This window comes from Liolophura sinensis, chromosome 1 (genome assembly GCF_032854445.1).
Source record: "Liolophura sinensis isolate JHLJ2023 chromosome 1, CUHK_Ljap_v2, whole genome shotgun sequence".
In the NCBI taxonomy this organism is placed as follows: domain Eukaryota; kingdom Metazoa; phylum Mollusca; class Polyplacophora; order Chitonida; family Chitonidae; genus Liolophura; species Liolophura sinensis.
Window position 1 is genome coordinate 93,373,578 of NC_088295.1, and position 24,309 is coordinate 93,397,886.

A 24,309-nucleotide genomic window follows, 5' to 3' on the forward strand; every position below is an offset into this window, starting at 1 on the left:
AGGAAATGATTTGTCCATTAAATACCGTACACAATGCTCTGAGAGGAACTAATCTGTCCATTAAGTACCGTAGCCAATGCCCTGAGCGGAACCGATCTGTCCATTGAGTACCTAATGCTATGGGAGGAACTGATTCGTCCATTAAGTACCGTACACAATGCCATGAGAAGAACCGATCTGTCCATTGAGTACCTAATGCTATGGGAGGAACTGATTCGTCTATTAAGTACCGTACACAATGCCCTGATAGGAACCGATCTGTCCATGCCATCGGGTATAAGGCAATATACCATAGCTTGTGTGCCCGTGATATTTTGCTACACAGCCATTTTCCTTGGCACTATTAATTGAGTGCCCTGGGTATTTTGTCATATAGGCAGTTTTCAGGGCAATATGTCATAAATTGAATGCCCTGGGTACTTTCCCATGCACCTAGTTTCCTGGGCAATATACTAGAACTTAGGTGCCCTGGGTATTTTGCTATGCACCCGGTTTCCTGGGCAAAATGCCATAAATTGAATGCCCTGAGTATTTTGACATTCACTTAGTTTCCAAGGCCATTATACCATAGCTTGGGTTCCCAGGGTAATTTGCCTTGCACCCGGTTTCGTGGGCAAAATGCCATAGATTGAATGCCCTGGGTATTTTCACATGAACCTAGTTTCCTGGGCAATATACCATAGCTTGAGTGCCCTGGGTATTTTACCATGCACCCAGTTTCCTGGGCAATATATCATAGATTGAGTGCTTTTGTATTTTGTCATACAACCAGTTTCCTGGGCAGTATACCATATATATCTTGAGTGCCCCGGGTATTTTGCCATGCATACAATTTCCTAGTCAATATGCCATAGATTGAGTGCCCTGGGTATTTTGTCATGCAGCCAGTTTCCTGGGCAATATACCATAGATTGAGTGTTCTAGGTATTTTGTCATGCATCCAGTTTTCTGGGCAATATACCAACGTTTAGTGTATCGTTCCTTTGGTATACTGAAAACTATATCTTTATAACAGCTTCAAGTAGGTTTTAAAAAAAAAACGAGCAGCAATAACAACACAACAATAATAAAACACACATCATTTTACAACGTATCTTGTGTTAACATCGCACCTTCCCAGGTGACCTGTGTTAACATCGAACTTCATCAGGTGACCTGTGTTAACATCGCACTTTACCAGGTGACCTGTGTTAACATCGCACTTTACCTTGTGACCTGTGTTAACATCGCACTTTACCAGGTGACCCTGTGTTAACATCGCACTTTACTAGGTGAACTGTGTTAACATCGCACTTTACCTGGTGACTTGTGTTAACATCGCACTTTACCTGGTGACTTGTGTTAACATCGTACTTCACCAGGTGTACTGTGTAAAGAGGCGATCTCAGTGGCCAAGGACTTCTGTTTTCCGACAACAGTAATTATAAGGCTCAATCAAAGTTAAACTGTAAGGTGGGCGGACTCAAGGAAGTGATGCGATGTCATTTATTCATTAGAATAAGAATTAAACACATCTAAAATTATGTCAATGAAATTATGCTATAATGTACAGACATACAAGGAGACGACAGTTACGTCTGTACGCTCACTTAGTGCCTCATTTAGTTACATGCAGCTCTGAGCGCGGCGTTTATGTCACTGGGATAGTGAATACAAATGTTCTGGTAACGAGTAATGGAAGGTCCCTGTGAAACACATGGCGCCTCATTCAGATCACTCGTATTCTTCAGTGCACACGCCTGTCTCAGGAAGTCAGCAGCATAGGCCATACCCACAACACAAATGCTATCAAAAAGGCTGTCAGTGTGTGTCAGTAACATGCAGAGGTCAGCGCAGGAAATGTAGTTACCTAAAAGAAAACAAAGTTATAGTTTACACTTATATCTGACATATATGACATAAACTGCTTAGAGGCACACACACGCACACACACACACACACACACACACACACACACACAACACAACACAAAACAAAAACAATAATACTGTCCTCAAAAACAGTTGGATTTGTTTTTTCGTTTTTTTTAAGCCAGAAAAGTCCTTTTGAAACTTTTGATTCTACGGAGACTTTATGGGACCATATTGGGACAGGTGATGTCACATCAAGTTATTGCCACATCACACGCATACACCGCCTGGTTTCACCGTTCGAGATGCATATACATGTAGATCTATTTCAATTCAATGTCTTTAAATCCATTTTACTGGGTTGGAAAAATTCCAAAAAAATAAATCGCACTATTTTCATGGACAGTGTTTAATGGCCTTTCACCTGAAATACATTTCATTTTAGTGTTTTCTCTGCCTTTCAGCACATGTATTATGCCTATCAATGCAATATTTAACCAAAATTATACAACTAAGTTAAGAAATGTGTATCAGTCTAACCTGATTTATTTTGTTAAGGAAAGTATAAAGAAAAAAGATTTTAAATCAAAATTGTAAGTGTGGAATTTCCAGTATCACATACACTGGCAGTCAGTCAGATATCAATTCAGTCAATTGCATGCACAGACATCCAATCAAATGTTCTGTCAGTCAGAGTAACATATACAGATAGCCAGTGAAACATTCTCAGTCAGAGTTACGTGAGAACCAACCAACGAATTAATGTCGAATCTCCTCAAACGTAAGCATTTTCGAGACATTTACCCACTTTCTGTCATTCTGTTTTTGAGATAATCGTGTGGCCGAACATTTTTTCTCACTTATTTTTCAACATAATTCTTTGAATTTTAGCACACAAGGAGATAAATGCTTTGTCTATTTATCCTGAACCACAACTATTTGATATATTTTGCTTCAAAAGGTATTAGTAGTAATCAACAACTTCAAAATTTTTCAAAAAAGTTTTAATTTAATATTAAATTCTGTGAAAACTGTTTTTCTGGATTAAAAATCAAGGTATTCAACTAGACCCCCAAAAAGAGAGAAAGTTTTTCAGCTATACAGATGACTTTTTTGTCGATATTTTTGGCTACAGAATACAAAATTCGGAATCTTGCTTGAGAAGGGTTCTATAGTATCTTTACCATAAATACAAAACCACTGCAGTTTATTCTTAACAGCTGAAATTACTGACGGCATTTACGGATAGACACGAGTGGTATGGGAAATCTGTTTAGTGGTATCCTTTTTTCTCTCAGTATTGGAGTACTTTTCTCTCATTTATGGTCGGGAAAATTGGATAACACGCCAAACCAATGTGTCCTCATAGATAACTTTGATTATGTGTTATACACGCACCATAGTTATACTACTGGAACAGTAGGCAGATACAAAGTTGAAAAGAGACTGGAGATTATTATTTGTGAGTTCAGATTCTACGCCCAAAAATGAACGTGTGTTGCAATTGGACATTTTCTGGGAATATGCAACCTACCGTTTCGAAGTATAAATTGCCGTTGCGAAAATGACGATTGGCTTCTGTTGGGATCACAAATCTGACACGGACTATCCGTATTCAAGGTATTTTCTGCGACACAGTTCCCGTTGATATTGCACACGTCAGGAGCTGCAACACAGTACAATCAACACGCATTACATAACAACAATACTGCAACACAAGACAGTCAACACGCATTATCATAACAACAATGTTGCAACACAAGACAAGCAACACGCAATAATTTATTTATTTATTTATTTGATTGGTGTTTTATGCCGTACAGGAGAACATTTCGCTTATACGACGGCGGCCAACATTATGGTGGAAGGAAACCGGGCAGAGCCCGGGGAAAACCCACGACCATAGGCAGGTTGCTGGCAGACCTTTCCACATACAGCCGGAGAGGAAACCAGCATAAGCTGGACTTGAACTCACAGCGACCGCATTGGTGAGATGCTCCTGTGTCATTACGCTGCGCTAGCGCGATAACCAAATGAGCCACCGAGGCCCCCAACAAGCATAAACATAACAACAATGCTGCAACACAAGACAATCAACACACATTATCATAACAACAATTCTGCATCACAGTACAATCAACACGCATTACCATAACAACAATGCTGCAGCACAAGGCAGTCAACACGCATTGCCATAACAACAATGCTGCATCACAATACAATCAACACGCATTATCATAACAACAATTCTGCATCACAGTACAATCAACACGAATTACCATAACAACAATGCTGCAGCACAAGGCAGTCAACACGCATTACCATAACAACAATGCTGCATCACAATACAATCAACACGCATTACCATAACAACAATGCTTCAACAAAAGACAATCAACACGCATTAACATAACAACAATTCTGCATCACAGAACAATCAACACGCACTGCATAACAATACTGCTGCAACACAAGGCAATCAACACGCATTACCATAACACTAATGCTGCAACACAAGACACTCAACACGCATTACCATAACAACAATGCTTCAACAAAAGACAATCAACACGCATTACCTCAACAACGATGCTGCTACAGAGGACGATCAACACGCATTGTCATAACAACAATGCTGCAACACAAGACAACCAACACGCATTACTATAACAAAATACTGCAGCACAAGACAATCAACACGCATTACTATAACAAAATGCTGCAGCACAAGACAATCAACACGCATTACCATAACAACGATGCTGCTACAGAGGACGATCAACACGCATTACTATAACAACAATTCTGCAGCACAGGACAATCACCACACATTACCATAACAACAATGCTGTAACACAGGACAATCACCACACATTACCATAACAACAATGCTGTAATACAGGACAATCACCACACATTACCATAACAACAATGCTGTAACACAGGACAATCAACACACATTACCATAATAACAATGCTGTAACACAGGACAATCAACACGCATTACCATAACAACAATGCTGTAACACAGGACAATCAACACACATTACCATAACAACAATGCTGCAGCACAGGACAATCAACACACATTACCATAACAACAATGCTGTAACACAGGACAATCAACACGCATTACCATAACAACAATGCTGTAATACAGGACAATCAACACACATTACCATAACAACAATGCTGTAACACAGGACAATCAACACACATTTCCATAACAACAATGCTGTAACACAGGACAATCAACACGTATTACCATAACAACAATGCTGTAACACAGGACAATCAACACGCACTGCCATAACAACAATTAATACGCCATAAGTAATCAATCCACAACTAAGCAGCTTACACCATATACTGTAAAAATGAACTCGCTCAGAGCCAATGCACATTCTACTAATGTACCAGTGTAATCCTCTTACGTATTGATTGCCGAGCAATGACGTGCTCGGAAATGTTTCACTTACAAGGGCGACGGTCAGTGTCCGGAGGAAAACACCAGCGGTCAATCTGCCAAGTTACTCAAGAACTTTCTCACGCGTGAAGTTCATATGTGTGCAATATCAGTTGTAGATGGTTAGTTTATAATGCACTACCGTATTCGCTAGGCTTAGGCCCACTACTATAGGCAGATACATGAAACACGGTGAAGAGGTGAAACATTGCTATCAACATGCTCGCTGGGACATTCATATACGCGGGTAGCACACTATATATTGCATTGAACAGATAAACGATATTAGGCATATGCCCAGTGTAACATATAAACTTTAATCCCATACAGTATACTTAAAAAAAGTCACATGCATACAAAACTGGCAAAACGCAGATAAATGAAAAGAATGCACAAAACGTCGCACTGACAGAGACAAGCCACAAGTTTACGTAAATACGCCAGAAGGCATAGTTCCACATGACGTACATGTACGTCAGAGAAAATACTGTATGCTGCCGCGTATTTAAAAATGCCCCTTCCTGGTAAGACACAGGTATACACAAAATACTCCTCACGAAAAAAAAAGTTCCTCGAACTGATAAACTAGAAGCAGAAACAAGATCCTCTGCAACAAACGAGACACAAGTATGCACACAATACTTTTCCCGAACAAGACACAAGTATGCACATAATACTTTGCGCGAACAAGACACAAGTATACAACTGTATACTTTAACAAAATACAAGCCTCTTGTAGGTATACACCAAATGCTATAAAAAAACAACAATGCACATGTATTGGCCTGTGGACACTGCACTGAGAGGCATCTCACCAGTGTAATCCTCACTATTACGAAACAGAACATTGAGAGGTACCTCACTATTATACACTATAGCATTGACAGGCACATCACCATTACGCACCATAGCATTGACAGGCAACTCACCATTACGCACCCTAGCATTCACAAGCACCTCACCATTACACACCCTAGCATTGACAGGCAACTCACCATTACGCACCATAGCATTCACAAGCACCTCACCATTACACACCCTTGCACTGACAGACATCTCACCATTAATATCTTACTTAATAACCACTGATGGAAAGTTGCTTTGAAATACAAGAATTATTTAAACTGAAGCACACACACATAACAGAACATAACAGATATGCTTATCTCAAAAAAAGTATATGCTGACTAGAGACGTGTAGAATTATGAGTTACCCACCGGCTACAAAGGCATTAGTGGACCGGTCAGTGTCACACAATTGACATTCGTCCACTGGGTCCCTTTCCATGTTAGCGAAACACTCGTCATTAATAAGACAGTATCCGTCTGAAGAAAAACAACACAAAAGTTACACCATTGGCTCAGTTTAGTTTGCGTGAACTGATCACACAGTCATGCTGGAGAGGGTTGGTAACCAGCCACCTTTTATCTTAATTTACGTGAATGAAGTCATGAATCATGCCGAGTGAAACAAGGTATAAACAACTGTCTCACTGGTGAATTTGAGCACATTGTCTTTATTGAGCGTGCTGTCTCACTGGTGGATTTGAGCACGTTGTCTTAATTGAACGTGCTGTGTCACTGGTGGATCTGAACACATTGCCTTATTGGTGGATTCGAGAACGCTGACTAATTTGTGAATTCGAGCACATTGTCTTAATTGAACGTGCTGTCTCACTGGTGGATCTGAGCACATTGCCTTATTGGTGGACTCGAGAACGCTGACTAATTTGTGAATTCGAGCACGTTGTCTTAATTGAACGTGCTGTCTCACTGGTGGATCTGAGCACATTGCCTTATTGGTGGACTCGAGAACGCTGACTAATTTGTGAATTCGAGCACATTGTCTTAATTGAGCGTGCTGTCTCACTGGTGGATCTGAGCACATTGCCTTATTGGTGGACTCGAGAACGCTGACGAATTTGTGAATTCGAGCACATTGTCTTAATTGAACGTGCTGTCTCACTGGTGGATTTGCGCACATTGTCTTTATTGAGCGTGCTGTCTCACTGGTGGATTTGAGCACGTTGTCTTAATTGAGCGTGCTGTCTCACTGGTGGATTTGAGCACGTTGTCTTAATTGAACGTGCTGTCTCACTGGTGGATCTGAGGACATTGCCTTATTGGTGGACTCGAGAACGCTGACTAATTTGTGAATTCGAGCACATTGTCTTAATTGAGCGTGCTGTATCACTGGCGGACACAAGAGATGGAAATACATACTATATTTTAACAAAGCCAGATGGGACGAGGAAAAGGGCTAAAGATGACTATGGAGCTTATCTTATGACTTACCGGCCGCTGAGAAGGACGTTGTAGATAAATCAGTGTTGCATACTTTACACGTTGTCCAGTTGGCCATCGCCCCGTGGGCATAGCACGTGCCATTGACCATACACACGGTATCACCTAAAAGGGAAATACTTCACATGTATATTGGATACAAAATGGCGTACAGCAATGAGATGAAGTTCATAATCCACGTCATTTTTCTTAACAAGATATCTACAGGAAGAGTGAGTGAGTGAGTGAGTCCTTGGGGTTTAACGTCGTACTCAACAATTTTTCAGTCATGTGACGACGAAGGAATCCTTAGGGGGCATGTACGTGAAATGTGCCTCCTTGTTGCAGGACGGATTTCCACCGCCCTTTTATTTAGTGCTTCACTGAGACGCCCCGCCCGAGCCATTATACTGATACGGGTCAACCAGTCGTTGCACTATCCCCTTCATGCTGAACGCCAAGCGAGGTAGTTACAACCTCCTCTTTTAAAGTCTTAGGTGTGATTCGATCAAGGATTGATCCTTGATCTACCGGTCCCGAAGCGGACGCTCCACCGTGTCTACAGGAAGACCAAAGGGTGTAACATGATTTTCACAACTTCTGGTAAAATGTACGACTACGCGCATCAGCATTGTGGTGATTGCTTATGAGCATAGCAGGCTATTACCAAAAAAAATTAGGCAGATTATGGTTACCAAAATCACGACAAAAGATGTGAAGAGCACGTGGAATTCATTCAGTATACGATCAACAAACTTTACGACTATCATAAGGGCGCTATGTACCTGCTGGAGACCACTTAGACGTGGATGCACTAACGTTGCAGAGTCCACAAGAGTTGTCCGGATTAACCTCATCATCAAGCCAGCATTCCCCATTTATATAGCAGTGTGAACTCTGCAATGGAAAGGAGAACAATTAGGCCGATAAGCTATTTTGCGTTTCACTTCTGATTAGACATACATGTATATGTGTAGAAAATTTCTTGTAATAGGATTAAAATCAGAAATGAAGAGGTGGAGATACTGACATTGATGTGACACATAGGGATATCCTCTGGAGAGAACTCGCACGAAATACACCGGCTGTCAAATGGGAAATACAGCATCTCTTTTCCATACAGTTCATTCTGGTTGCTAACAGCCACGAACCAGGCGGTAATGTAAGGACCTTCTGCTGCCTCCATCATAGCACGTGGAATGGGACATATGACTGTGTGACAGTCCACGTGTATAGCCGGTGCTGTCGTTTCTCTGTCAGTCTGTAGTGGCCCAGCATCGTCAATCTGCAAGAACACAGTCATTTAGTCGGTATGGGGTTTTGGTGTAGAGTCAGGGATGAGATAGTGCGATGTACACAAAATCTCTTTATTTTGCTATCGTGCGAGGCCAAATTGAAGACTTTCTCTGATTTGTCAGATTAAACGGTAATGCACACAAGTTGAGCCTCTAAAATAATATACATCTTTTAACCCACACGTACGGAATGGAAATTGCCTGACAGTTCAGCCTTAAGTAACTTGGTTCTTATATGTTACAAGTTATTACAGTCTTACCAAAACTTCCCTAAATCTGCACATTAATTCAGAACTGTCCTGCACAGGGCTAGTCGACAACAGGTGAACCACTGGCCGGTAGCAGTCTGCTCCTCCGTTCATGTCACAGAAAGGCCCGCCGTCAAAACCGATCACCCACGGACGAAACTCACTCGCTAAACAGCTGCCTGAAACGAGGAAATTAGATGAACTAAGTGACGTGGTGTGACGGATATAAATAACGCTGTATTCTAGGTTAAAATGTCAAAATGAGACGTTTTTACATGGTCTGGACGTGAAGTAACACGGTGTCAGAGTGATAAGGTACGAAGGACTGCCCCTTAGAATGGAATTTTGTCAAGTGTCTACAGTTGTACGAGTCATATCGGTAAGTCACCGGCACTACTTGTCTGATTACCACGGGGTGTAGTCCGTAGAATCCAGGGCTCGCCTCCAAGGTATCCCATGTAACGAAGCTTTGGGCTTACAATAACAGTGTCACATGTAGGCCTACCGACTTCTAGGGCTTGTCCTAAGGCGTGGCAGATATACTTCTATGTGCTGTTCACATAAATTGCTATTTACTGCGCACGTATACGGCTTCCTTGTGCCAACATAAAGGCCTGCTGCTATCTATTATGTACGTATGCTGCTTTCTACTAATCATATATATTGCTGTCTAGTGCTCACTTAAACTGATATCTGTTGCACAGATATACTCCGTCCTAGTGCCATATATAGGCCTACTGCTGTCTTTTGTACACATATTTTGCTTTCTAGTGGCCTAATACACACGTACCTGTGTTTTACCCATGGATGGGCCATAGATAGAAAATCTAGGGCCTGTGTCAGAGGCACCATAAATATAGATATCTTTGGCTCGCCGAACACATGTCAGTATTTAATGTTTACCCCAATAGATGATATCAGTGCAGCATCTAAGGTTAATCTTACATGTAACAGATATCTAGCGCTTATCTTACATGCAACAGATATCTAGCGCTTATCTTACACGTAAGACACCGGCCCGGATAGCACAGTTGGTAGAACATCCGCTTCGAGACCGGTAAATCCATGATCAATCCTGGATCGAGTCACACCTAAGACTTTAAAATAGGAAGTTGTAACTGGGCATTCAGCATGAAGTGGATAGTGCAACGACTGGTAGACCCGTATCAGTTCGGTGATCACCGTAATGGCTCGGTGAAGCAGCACTAGATAAAAGAGCGGTGGGGAGTGGTGGCACATTACACATATATGCACTCTAAGGATTCCTTCGTCGCCATATGACTGAAAAATTGTTGTCGTACGACGTTAAACACGATGTCACAGAAATCTAGGATTGATCTTGGACTAATCTTACGTGTAACAGATGTCTGTGACTAATCTTATATGTAACAGAGGGTCGCTATGAGTTCAAGTCCAGCTCATGCTGGCTTCCACTTCGGCCGTACGTGGGAATGTCGGCCAGCAATCTGCGGATGGTCTTGGGGGTTTCTCCCGGGCTCCATATCTGTGACTAATCTTACATGTAACAGATATCTAGGACTAATCTTACATGTAACAGATATCTAGGACTAATCTTACATGTAACAGATGTAACATATCATTATCATAACACACATTTACTTACTGTTGGTCGGCATTGTTGTGTAAGCATCCGTCGTTGTTGAGTCAGCCGTTGTGGCCGTTGTGTCAGCATCCGTCGTTGTTGAGTCAGCCGTTGTGGCCGTTATGTCAGCATCCGTCGTTGTTGAGTCAGCCGTTGTGGCCGTTGTGTCAGCATCCGTCGTTGTTGAGTCAGCCGTTGTGGCCGTTGTATCAGCATCCGTCGTCGTCGGCATTTCAGTGGTAACAGTAATATTTTCATCATTGAATGATGCTGTTACGTTGGCCACACCTAGATAACACCACAAACTACTGAGCTTTCAAAAAGCCAAAACTGTTTTAATTTTGGTTTGCTGCTCAGGGTGCTTAATAAAATCTGAACAACACGGAACATATCAACACGGAACATATTGTGATGGAGATTACGTGACAAATTTGGGCTCATGCAATTGGAGATGAGAAAAAGATCTCAGTGGAGACAGAAATACCACTGAATTACCTTATTTGTGGGTCAAGTCAACGATTACTTTGCCATCACGAACAAAGCACTTTATTTTGTTGATTTAATAGATCGGTTTTTAGAGTGCAGCTGTCCTCCTAGCCGAAAAGAAAAGTACAACTGAACCAGACTTGACCTCTGTTTCAGATACGAATATGTAAATGTCTTTGTTTTGTAGTTGTGAATTCCCAATGTTTGTGTACCACAAATATCTGACTCGTCCACCCGCCTTGCTAGATGTAGTCTGTAGTTGGCACCTGAACGCCGGATATGCGACAAAATCTTGTGGTTTAACGATTCGAACTGACCATTTAAAACGCCCCATCAAACAGTATATCTTATGCATACGCATGCTAGCGAGTGCTTTAACGAACAGAATATTCCTGTTGTGGATAGCTATATAAGCGTCAAGCCAATGGCTTTGGCAGTTTTTCTGATTTGGAAACTATTATTAAAATCAGGAATAGAATTGTGCTACATTTATTTATTTATTTATTTATTTATTTATTTTTTTATTTTTTTTTTTTTACTTGATTGATGGTGGAGGGAGAACGGCCGGTGGAAACCCACGACGAGCTTTAGGTTGTTGACAGAGCTTCACACGTACGGCCGAATTGTGCTACATGTATATGTCGTTGGGTTGACACAAGGGTCAATAGTCACAATCTTGCCTTTAACTCGCACGTGCCATGAGTGCAGATGAACCTTGGGAATGGTAGTTATAAACGTCATTGGAAAGAGGTAAACGTAAACAACGGGTAATTAAACGTGCTATATTTATTAATTTGTTTATTTATTTGATGTTTTACACCTTTTTCAAGAATATTTCACTTATACGACGGCGACAAGAGTTATGGTGAGAAGAGACCGGGCAGAGCAATGGCGAAACCCACAAACATCCACAAGTTTAAACGGGTTATAAACGGGTTATAAACTGTTGTTACAAGAGTGGAAAAAATATGACAAACAGTAGTGATACAGGATACAGAAGTTATCGGGAAAATCGTTAATCGTAAGACTAGAGATAAACAAGATGAAGCTGGTTATAAACGTTTCATACGTTCTAATAAAGATAAACGTAATCAGCGATGATTATGCACGTTATAAGAGTAGAGATGAACAGGACGATTAGCAGTGATTAAAACGTTATTAGAGTAGATAAGCATAATAAGCGATAGTTATAAATGTTATCCCGTTAAACGTGTGCGTTATCAGGAGTAAGCTGTGGTTAGGCAATGGCAAGTTCTCGACATCTGTGTGAAACTTGAAAACTGATATAATGTTTCTCACATTTCCTGTTGCTTAGAAAATATTTGTCATTATCGTATCATAACCACCATACAGCATGCTTTAATAGACGAGGTCCCGCTTTTCATAGTTTGGCTCCTCAAAAAATGGTCTCGGGTTACGTTATAGTCTCTGTTGTGCAATAAGGGAGGTAACCATGTTATATATATATATATAGTGTGGAGGCAAACGTGATAAACATGGTAAATGTAGAGACAAACGTGATAAACATGATAAATGTGGAGGCAAAACATGATAAATGTAGAGGCAAACTCGATAAACATGATAAATGTGGAGGCAAACGTGATAAACATTGAAAGTGTAGAGACAAACGTGATAAAAGGTAATGACAAAGATGATAAATGTAGAGACAAACGTGATAAAAGACAGTGCTAAACATGATAAACCCATAATCCCAATGAGACTATAAGCATAACAATGGTAGTGGTCTGTGTGATAGGCGTAGTTAGAGGCTTAAACATGAAAATGTAGATACACGTACTAAAAGATAACCGTGATAAAAGTAAATGTGTAAACTTACCTGTAGTATTGGCGTCTGCAATGTGACAAGAATGAACGAAGGGCTTATATATTGTTTATTTTTTTAACGTGCACGAATTTGTACTTACATGTATACATGTGTATTCTTGAGTAATAAGTAATGTTTTAACATTCATCTTTGTTCTCTTGGCATTTTCGTGCACAACTTGAGTAAGGACTGATGTGCGGAGGGAGCATATCATAATAAATAATGAGACTCCCTGTGCTACATTCAGACGGCAGTTTAATCTGGTTATTTTCATTGTTTATTCCGGTAAGCTGTGCAAACAAAACCAAATTGTTAACACTATAATACGAAAATAGCCACGTAGGGAGGTAGAAAGGCCTTATTAATGCAGCACAGGTATTGTAATGAATAATACGCCTATGTTGTGTGTTTAATATGCAGCTGACGTAGAATAAGGTGCATATAAGACACCAATTACGACTGATATACTTACTAATGCAGTAGGCACTTGGACATTCCAATGATATCAGGAAATATACCCGGAACTGTCCACAGTTTGTCACATTTATCTTAAAGCTTACATCACAGTCATCACCAAAACCAAGATTCCGACATGCCTTGAGTTCCTGTGTTTCCTCGAAGGTTTCGGGTGTTGGGTCTAGATTAAAAAAGCAAAACAAACTATTAATTAATGTTATTAATGTAAGTCAATTTTTACATGCACTAAATCATCAATATCGTACTTTTCTAAACTGTATTTTTTGTATCACGACCATCCGCAGGTTGCTGCAAGAACTTTCCACATATGACAGGAGATGAAGCCACGCATGAGCTGGACTTGAACTCACAGCCCCTGAATCAAATGAGACAGAACGTGAGCATAAATGTTTTTAATAAATGTCATAGTACGTATAGACAAACGACGTATTAAACAAATCACAGACCGCACGGACAAACGGTGTCAATGTAAATGGCGCACATCGCAAGAACAAATGGGGATGAAATAAGTGCTGGACAACCAAATATATATAGGTATATAGTATTGAAATGCGTTATTTAGAATTAAATAAATACTTTTACTCCTTGTTTGCTTACATCTGCAGAGAACTTCTTGAACTACAGAACGTTGAGATCTATTGGCATTATACTTTTCTAAAAGGCCATCCTTCTATGTACTGGAATGTCAAAGTTTTTATGGCATTCATGTCATTTAATGCGTTTTATGTAAATGTATTGGCACCATGCACGTGCTCCACTCTGCCTAGTTCAGCCCAACTGTATGCTCTGATTTGCTGTATAGTTTTGACGTCACACGGTACATAACGTGCACGTTCGGCGAGTGACTCCAGGTATGTTCACCTCAAGAGCAAACTACTCCTAGACCGTCAATACACGCCACTAAATACTTCATGTTCATCTTTGTTTTATATGTCTGGTTTGAACATGTTTAGTAACGTCTGATTTTAGTGAAATTCTTAAGTTAGTGGTAATTTTCGATGTTTATTTAAAGTACAAGGAAGTAATGAAGCTTTGGCAGTCACCCAGTCAGGTACCGGTCAGCCAGTCAGACGCTAGTCAGCCAGTCGGGTACTGGTAAGCCAGCCAAGTACCGATCAGCCAATCAGCCAGTCAGGTACCAATCAGCCAGTCAGGTACCGATCAGCAAATCAGCCAGTCAGGTACCAACCAGCCAGTCAAATGCCGATCAGCCAGTCAGGTACCAATCTGCCAGTCAGGTACCGATCAGCCAATCAGCCAGTCAGGTACCAACCAGCCAGTCAAATGCCGATCAGCCAGTCAGGTACCAATCTGCCAGTCAGGTACCGATCAGCCAATCAGTCAGTCAGGTACCAGCCAGCCAGTCAGGTACCAATCAGCCAGACAGATACCGGTCTGCCAGTCGACCACTGTTCAGCTAGACAGGTACCGGTCAGCCGGACAGGTGCCGGTCAGCCAGTCAGGTACCAGTCAGCCAGTCAGCTAATTGTCAGCCAGTCAAGTACCGATCAGCCAGTCAGGTACTGGTCAGCCAGTCAAGTACCAATCAGCCAGAGAGACACCGGTCGGCCAGTTAGGTACCGGCTAGCCAGTCAGGTACTTGTCAGAAATTCCTGATCTGGCTAGGCAGTAAATAAAGCTGTCATGCGTTAAGGCACTGGTCAGCCAGTCAGCCAGTGGTCCGTTAGTTAGGCATTAGTCAGTGAACCAGGAGCAGGTCATTCAGTTGACATCGGTCGGCCAATCAAGTACCAGTCAGGTATTTTATTACTAGTCGGCTTGTCAGACACCGATCATGCATTTTGTTATTGGCCGGGCCAATCAGATACCGATGAGGCATTTTGTTACAGGTCAGCCAGTCAGGTGCCGGTCAGGCATTTTCTTATTGGCCGGGCCAGTCTGACACCGGTCATGCATTTTGTTATTGGCCGAGCCAATCAGATACCTGTGAGACATTTTGTTACAGGTCAGCCGGTCAGGTGCCGGTAATGCATATTGTTATTGGCCGGGCCAGTCACACACCGGTCATGCACTTTTGTTATTGGCCGGGCTAATCAAATACCGGTGAGGCATTCTGTCAGTTGTCGGCCAGCCAAGTAACGGTCAGGCATTTTGTTACTAGTGGGCCAGTCAACACCGGTCATGCATTTTGTTACTGGTAGGCCAATCAGACATCGGCCATGTATTTTGTTATTGGCCGGGCCAATCAGTTACCGATCAAGCATTTTGTTATTAGCCAGTCAGACACCGGCCAAGCATTTTTTTTTGTTATTGGTGGGCCATTCAGACACCGGTAATGCATTTGTTATTGGTCGAGCCAGTCTGATACCGGTCATGCATTTTTTTCATTGACCGGACCAGTCAGACACCGGTCAGGCATTTTGCTATTGGTGGGCCAGTCAGACACCGGTCATGCATTTTGTTACTGGTAGGCCAGTCAGACACCAGACATACAATTTGTTATTGGTCGGGCCTGTCAGATACCAGTGAGGCATTTGTTACTGGTCAGCCAGCCAAGTAACGGTCAGACATTTTGTTACAGGTGGACCTGTCAGGTAACGGTCAGACATTTTGTTATTGGTCGGGCCTGTCAGATACCGGTGAGGCATTTTGTTACTTGTCAGCTAGCCAAGTAACGGTCAAGTATTTTGTTACTGGTCAGTCGGTCAGTCAGTCAGGTAACGGTCAAGCATTTTGTTACTTGACGTTCAGCCAGGTACGGGTCAGACAGAAGTCAGACTGATATTGATCAGTCAGGTACTGAATCTATTGTGTGATCCGGTATCGTGTCTTGTAATTGTAAGGCGAAATACTATCATAAGTAAACCACGTCCGTGATATCCTAATTGGCTATGGTTATAACCTTCTTCAGCAATCTGTTAGAATGACTATATCATAATGCTGGTATCAATTGCTAGATAGTGCGTGATCATTTAACTGTGCACACCATGCTAGCTTGTTCTTTGGGCGGTGGGGTATATGGAGACAGACAGATAAACAGGAGTAGGGCACGAGCGGGCTTTATTTGAGAAAATGTTCCCAAATACCTTGAACTTGTTTACATGAAATCATTGCTCACAGAATATCCCTGTGTTGCCAAGGTTCTGGAGCGTTGAAATAAATAGCATCTAGAAGACTGCTGGTTTTAATGACTGTGGTGACCATTCCCTACCTGTCTACACTGATCACCTGGGCATAGCAAAGCAATAGCAATCGCTAAATTGAAGTCATGATTTGTTCTTAGATTTCTGAACAGTCTACAAAATAATGTACACGCGCCAATGAGATTTCGTTTTACTGAGGTAGTCTTACATTGTTCTCTGGTGGGTATTATATGAGGACATTTACAAGAATGTTGAAGGGAGTTATTTACACCTTAAAGCATTATCTTTGTTCACATTCATGTGATTACATAGACATATACACGTAAATCGATTTTTCAAAACTTATATTGTACAACTTATTTGATCATACAATACCTTCAAGATATGCTGTGGCAAAAGTCCCACATAGGTTTGTTTCCACCTTGCCCACCACTAAATCCTCGTCAATCCGGTACCATCCGTCTGTCAGATCGTCGTCACAGATTGGATTCCCCGTGTTCAGAATATTTACACCGCGCCTCTCAATGTCCGGTATGGGCTCATAGCCTTCGGGCGCGCCTTGTTGGCACTGTGGAAGTTCTGCAAACACACATGTAGCAACTGTAAAAGTACATGGGAAATAGTGACTGGAGCTATATCAGGTAGCTGTTCAAGGTGCATGAAAAATATAGACAAACATTAAATAATAGGCGATGCGTAGGCCCTATATAACCATCATCTTGACTTAACATATTAGCATTAGCAACTGTCAAACTACTTTCTGTTAAACAAAGTTATAACAAGTACAAATCTAACAACTGAATAACAATTATTAAAACTGTCAAAATGTCAACAAAAACACAGTGTTATGCGGGAAATTATCTAAAAATTAAAAATATTTTTCTGAGAGAATTTCGAAGACACGTTGACAAGAAGCAAGACTTTTCGCTCTTTGTAATTTTATTTCGCACAGTGGAAATATCTATCCTAATGTTCATGAAAAGGAACATTCACTTTTTCTACAAAAGCCATTACTAAGCCTCTTCTAACACATTTGGAGTATTTGTAGGTGTCAATTTTGAATGTGTAGTAAAAGAGATACCTGAGTGAGTTTTTGGATTCTCTTTACGAAATGATTGTAAATCCAAGGTAAAGCACGTTAAAGATCGAGAAAATTATTGAGCAACTCACAATCGCCAGTCAGTGTAGAGTCTACAGTTGCACCATTTTCTCAGCCAGTGACAAAATAGCCCTTCTGACTTCTTCTTGCTCAGTAAACCATTAAGGGAAGTCATACTTAGGTATAAAGGTCTCTCACAGATGCAATCTTTTTCCAGTTCACATGTACATTTACATATAAAATATCAAAATAGCCGCAAATGAGGTTGTTTCAATTGTACGTTTTGCTGGTTTTAGATGTTTACGTGTCAGAATTCAAGCTCATATCACACCGAAATGTCGATGTAGAATAGAATATTTCCAAGTTCGACATAATAATTATATGCATATATTGATTCTCGTTCTTAACAATCCATAACATTTTAGAGCACCATATGCCTGCAGTCCCCCAACAAAGCTTTGATGTCTAAACAATATTTTCACTTTGTCGAAATACCCTACCTAGCAGGGGTATATTTCAAATGTGTCAAAATTTCTACCGCCAGGAGTGAGTGAGTGAGTGCTTAGGGTTTAACGTCATACTTAACAATTCTTAGTCAATTGACGACGAAGGAGACCTTAGAGTGTATGTAAGTCTTATGTGCCTCCTTGTTGCAGGACAGATTTCCGTAGTTCTTTTATCTAATACTGCTTCACACTGAGACACCTTACCGAAGGTAAGTAAGCCGCCCCTCTCGAGCCATTATACTGATACGGGTCAACCAGTCGTTGCACTATCCCCTTCATGCTGAACGCTAAGCGAGGTAGTTACAACTTTCTCTTTTAAAGTCTTAGGTGTGACTCGATCAAGGATTGATCCTGGATCTACCGGTCCCGAAGCGGACGCTCCACCAACTGTGTCTACAGGAAGACCAAAGCGTGTCCCCCCTTAATCCCCTTAATGATGAACGCTAAGCGAGGAAGTTACAACTTCCTCTTTGAAGGTCTTAGGTGTGACTCGCCCCATGATTAACCTTGGATCTACCGCCTGCGAAGCGGACGCTCTACAAACTGAACCATCGGAGGCCGGTCTCTACCACCATGAGGAGGATGTTCCACTTCATGAGACCTAACTGCAAGATAATAAGGTCTCAGAAGGCAGCTTTCCAACATGACAAAATCTCCGTTTGGCACAAAGCCATGAGCATAGAACAAAAACAAAACATAAAAAAACGTGTTTCAGAGGATTAAAGTGCAATTTAAAGTATGCTACTTTTGATTTGGCAAAAACAGGTAAGTTTAATATTTATCCCCAGTCCAATGTGTCAGGTAAGTTTAATATTTATCCCCAGTCCAATACATCAGGTAAGTTTAATATTTATCCCCAGTCCAATACATCAGGTAAGTTTAATATTTATCCCTAGTCCAATACATCAGGTAAGTTTAATATTTATCCCTAGTCCAATACATCAGGTATGTTTAATATTTGTCCCCAGTCCAATACATCAGGTAAGTTTAATATTTATTCCCAGTCCAATACATCAGGTAAGTTTAATATTTATCCCTAGTCCAATACATCAGGTAAGTTCAGTATTTGTCCCTAGTCCAATACATCAGGTAAGTTTAATATTTATTCCCAGTCCAATACATCAGGTAAGTTTGATATTTATCCCTAGTCCAATACATCAGGTAAGTTCAGTATTTGTCCCCAGTCCAATACATCAGGTAAGTTCAGTATTTGTCCCCAGTTCAATACATCAGGTAAGTTTAATATTTATCCCTTGTCCAATACATCAGGTAAGTTTAATATTTATCCCTAGTCCAATACATCAGGTAAGTTTAATATTCATCCCTAGTCCCAATACATCAGGTAAGTTTAATATTTATCCCTAGTCCAATACATCAGGTAAGTTTATTATTTATCCCTAGTCCAATACATCAGGTAAGTTTATTATTTATTCCCAGTCCAATACATCAGGTAAGTTCAGTATTTGTCCCCAGTCCAATACATCAGGTAAGTTTATTATTTATCCCCAGCCCAATACATCAGGTAAGTTCAGTATTTGTCCCCAGTCCAATACATCAGGTAAGTTTATTATTTATCACCAGTCCAATACATCAGGTAAGTTCAGTATTTATCTCCAGTCCAATGCATCAGGTAAGTTCAGTATTTGTCCCCAGTCCAATACATCAGGTAAGTTTAATATTTATCCCTAGTCCAATACATCAGGTAAGTTTAATATTTATCCCTAGTCCAATACATCAGGTAAGTTCAGTATTTGTCCCCAGTCCAATACATCAGGTAAGTTTAATATTTATTCCCAGTCCAATACATCAGGTAAGTTTAATATTTATCCCTAGTCCAATACATCAGGTAAGTTCAGTATTTGTCCCCAGTCCAATACATCAGGTAAGTTCAGTATTTGTCCCCAGTCCAATACATCAGGTAAGTTTAATATTTATTCCCAGTCCAATACATCAGGTAAGTTTAATATTTATCCCTAGTCCAAAACATCAGGTAAGTTCAGTATTTGTCCCCAGTCCAATACATCAGGTAAGTTTAATATTTATCCCTAGTCCAATACATCAGGTAAGTTCAGTATTTGTCCCCAGTCCAATACATCAGGTAAGTTTATTATTTATCCCCAGTCCAATACATCAGGTAAGTTTAATATTTGTCCCCAGTCCAATACATCAGGTAAGTTTAATATTTGTCCCCTGTCCAAAACATCAGGTATGTTTAATATTTGTCCCCAGTCCAATACATCAGATAAGTTTAATATTTGTCCCCAGTCCAATACATCAGGTAAGTTTAATATTTGTCCCTAGTCCAATACATCAGGTATGTTTAATATTTGTCCCCTGTCCAATACATCAGGTAAGTTTAATATCTGTCCCCAGTCCAATACATCAGGTAAGTTTATTATTTATTCCCAGTCCAATACATCAGGTAAGTTTATTATTTATTCCTAGTCCAATACATCAGGTAAGTTTAATATCTGTCCCCAGTCCAATACATCAGGTAAGTTTATTATTTATTCCCAGTCCAATACATCAGGTAAGTTTATTATTTATTCCCAGTCCAATACATCAGGTAAGTTTAATATCTGTCCCCAGTCCAATACATCAGGTAAGTTTATTATTTATTCCCAGTCCAATACATCAGGTAAGTTTATTATTTATTCCCAGTCCAATACATCAGCTAAGTTTAATATTTATGCCCAGTCCAATACATCAGGCAAGTTTGATATTTATCCCCAGCCCAATACATCAGGTAAGTTTAACATTTATTCCCAGTCCAATACATCAGGTAAGTTTAATATTTGTCCCCTGTCCAATACATCAGGCAAGTTTATTATTTATCCCCTGTCCAATACATCAGGCAAGTTTATTATTTATCCCCTGTCCAATACATCAGGTAAGTTTAATATTTATCCCCAGCCCAATACATTAGGTATGTTTATTATTTATTTCCAGTCCAATACATCAGGCAAGTTTAATGTTTATCCCTAGTCCTATGTGTCAGGTAAGTTTAACATTTATCCCCAGTCCAGTGTGTCAGGTAAGTTTAATATTTAGCCATAGTCCAGTGTAGCAGATAAGCTTAATACCCAGCCACATACCAATTTATATGGATATTTTAATACTTACGGCCATAGGCACAGGCAATCCACAATATACCCAGGTAAAGCAGCGCAGTAGTGTACATGTTTTCTTCGATACGAGCCCGTAACTTTATGGGATATGTTGGAAAGAGACCGAGGACAGGTAAAATAGCTGTATAAATATTATCTCCCCCAAATCACCAAATCGTCTATTATAACCCTATGATTTGGGGAATTAAGCAAAACTGCTACTCTCCAGATGTTGATTGACAACTGTATCCTTAAAGAGGTCAGCGATTCGTTAACTCGCAACTGGGTGGGACAACGAGTCCACAATCGTTTCATAGTTTTCTTGCAAAACGAAAATATTTCCTTTAGTGCAGACATCAAACAGATTTATAGAGGGTGTATCCAGAAAAAGAAAAATACAAAGACAGAGAGAGAAAAAGAGTGGTTCACCAGCTTCTCTGAGAGGCTCAGATAAAAGGCAGGACGTGAAAGCGCATGACACACCTAACTGGGTGTATTGAGAGAGTTTGCGGAATGGGCCGTCTCTCGCTTTAGCCTATATTAGAGCGTGACGAGCGCACTCGCTGGGAAAATGAAACACTTATGTTGGGAGGCACACCTTCATGCCTGAATTAAGCAGTCTAAATTTAACATCTCAACACATTTAAATGCATCGAGACTGATTGTATTAGACTGTTTACACAGTACCATTTAATGCTCAGTTTTGACGACTGATAACAATAGGCTGACAGATACAGAAAGAAATGGTCTTTGCGGGTGAATCCCCCTGTACATAGGAAATCATGTTTTTCGAACCAACTACTCGTTTTGCGCTTTCCGTATTTTCTATGGAATTATGGACTCAAGACATGTAGCACTTTAACCGTATGTTATATAATAACCCAACTGCAGGTTAACTTAATGTTGGGATATGGAGCTTATCCACCATATATATACATGGACTCCATACAGAAAGTTTTACCTGGGTTGCCAACGTGTTTATAATGAACACAAGCTCAGCTCTTATGCACAGATCATATTCAACACAAAACATATAACTACGGGAGTCATTGCGACCCCGATCACCTCAAGGGAAGATTTTGAGCTTGCCTTAAGTTTAAAAATTAAGCCTAAATTTAAGTTGATAACTATGCATATCAACCCTCGTTGGAATTCAGGGTAATTGCTGTTAATATCATTAAATCATTGTAAGAATTGTGAAAATATGCACAGATATTTAGGATCAAGAGATTAAAGGACAGCCTCAGTACACGACACCAAGTCAGAAAGTTTTAGCTTTCACCAGGGCAATAAATCTGGGACAGCTGAAATTTAGGGATAGGTATTCTCCAGTGTATGTTTATAATACGACAACGAAAGTGAAGACGCTAATATTCTCCGGTAAGAAGCCATAACAGGACAACTGAATAGTAGAGGCTGATATCCTCCGGTAGGTGTTCAAAATAGGACAAAACAATGTAGAAGCTGATATCCTCAGGTAAGACAACGAAAATGAAGCAGGTGATATCCATGGTAAATAGTCATAACAGGGCAACTGAATAGTAGAAGCTGATATCCTCCGGTAAGATAACGAAAATAAAAAAAAGCTCCGGTAAGTAGTCATAACAGGACAACAAAAATATAGAGGCTGATTCCCTCCGATAGGTGTTCATAACAGGAAAATTGAAATGTGAAGGCTGACATCCTCCCGTAGGTGTTCAGAATAGGACAACAAAAGTGTAAAAGTTGATATCCTTCCGAAGGTGTTCAGAATAGAACAACTGAAATGTAGAGGCTGCTTTCTTCCGGTAGGTGTTCAGAACAGGACAACTGAAATGTAGAGGCTGCTTTCTTCCGGTGTGTGTTCAGAATAGAAAAACTGAAATGTAAAAGCTGATATCATCCGGTAGGTGTTCATTATAGGAAGATTAGTTGTATACAATGTGGATGAGACATTACCAGGGTGCGTGGCCACATCTCTGTGATATTCGCCACCTACACTGTTTATAGAAGAAGGTGCGAATACTAAAACACATGTGAAAAGGTGACTTTACCTGCTTTATAGGTAGTCAAAAAGGCCTGTAGTATCAACAATTGAATATGCGACACAAAATACGAATGAGGCGGATTATTGCCATTTTACCATGAACGTATTTCATAGATTTCTAACTATAATACCACACTTGTGACGCAGATCCAAACCCAAACGCTAGACCAAAAGTTATACCTGTATTTGTAACCCAACACTCTCATGTGACTGATGAATTGTGCCTTAAAACGAAAATTATCCATAAACATCACTGCCAAGTGTTAGATTTTATATACAGGCTCAAACCAGGCATTAACTGAACACGCAATTTGAAGATTCCATGACATTCTCTTTGTGGCCCGATAGCACTTTCTAACAACCGTTAATGACCATTTATCTTACACCATTATTCTGCGCAGATATGTATTATTATTGTGCGCACCTTTATTGTGCGCAGTTTCCCAGCACAGCACCGGTATTGGTTCTGGTACCGTGGATATGTGCACGGTTCAGCCAGCACAGCACCGGTATTGTCTCTGTTCTCGTAGTTATTTGGACAGTTCAGCCAGTACAAAACCTGTATTGTTTCTGGTACCGTGGATATGTGCAATGTTCAGCCAGCACAGCACCAGTATTGGTTCTGGTCCCGTGGATATGTGCTCTGTTCAGCTAGCACAGCACCAGTATTGGTTCTGGTCCCGTGGATATGTGCACCGTTCAGCTAGCACAGCACCGGTATTGTTTCTGGTACCGCGGATATGTGCACCGTTCAACAAGCACAGCACCGGTATTGTTTCTGTTCTCGTAGATATTTGGATGGTTCAGCCAACACAGCACATGTATTGGTTCTGGTCCCGTGGATATGTGCACCGTTCAGCTAGCACAGCACCGGTATTGGTTCTGGTACCGTGGACATGTGCACCGTTCAGCTAGCACAGCACCGGTATTGGTT

At 40.6% G+C, this 24,309-nt stretch overlaps 1 protein-coding gene across 1 annotated transcript; it reads right to left on the reverse strand.

Annotated features, from left to right (window-relative positions):
- Positions 1-1,469: 1,469 nt before the first annotated feature.
- Positions 1,470-21,456, reverse strand: LOC135461652 (uncharacterized). Its single transcript, XM_064738838.1, has 12 exons — positions 21,366-21,456; positions 17,013-17,216; positions 13,529-13,693; positions 13,069-13,083; positions 10,767-11,033; positions 9,155-9,321; positions 8,630-8,884; positions 8,385-8,496; positions 7,612-7,725; positions 6,535-6,642; positions 3,385-3,516; positions 1,470-1,849 (listed from the first exon to the last, which is right to left on the reverse strand). Exons 1-12 carry the CDS (start codon positions 21,421-21,423, stop codon positions 1,602-1,604), a joined length of 1,845 nt encoding a protein of 614 aa, XP_064594908.1. The 5' UTR covers positions 21,424-21,456; the 3' UTR covers positions 1,470-1,601.
- Positions 21,457-24,309: the final 2,853 nt, after the last annotated feature.

What these genes read in the sequence shown, in the direction of transcription:
- LOC135461652 (XM_064738838.1), bottom strand. Translation starts at nt 21,423, where the DNA reads ATGTACACTACTGCGCTGCTTTACCTGGGTATATTGTGGATTGCCTGT. An exon ending in CACAACAATGCCGACCAACA is followed by an intron (nt 9,322 to 10,766) that starts GTAAGTAAATGT and finishes TCCTCGTTTCAG; the next exon opens with GCAGCTGTTTAGCGAGTGAG. An exon ending in GTCTAAGTGGTCTCCAGCAG is followed by an intron (nt 7,726 to 8,384) that starts GTACATAGCGCC and finishes TTTCCCTTTTAG; the next exon opens with GTGATACCGTGTGTATGGTC.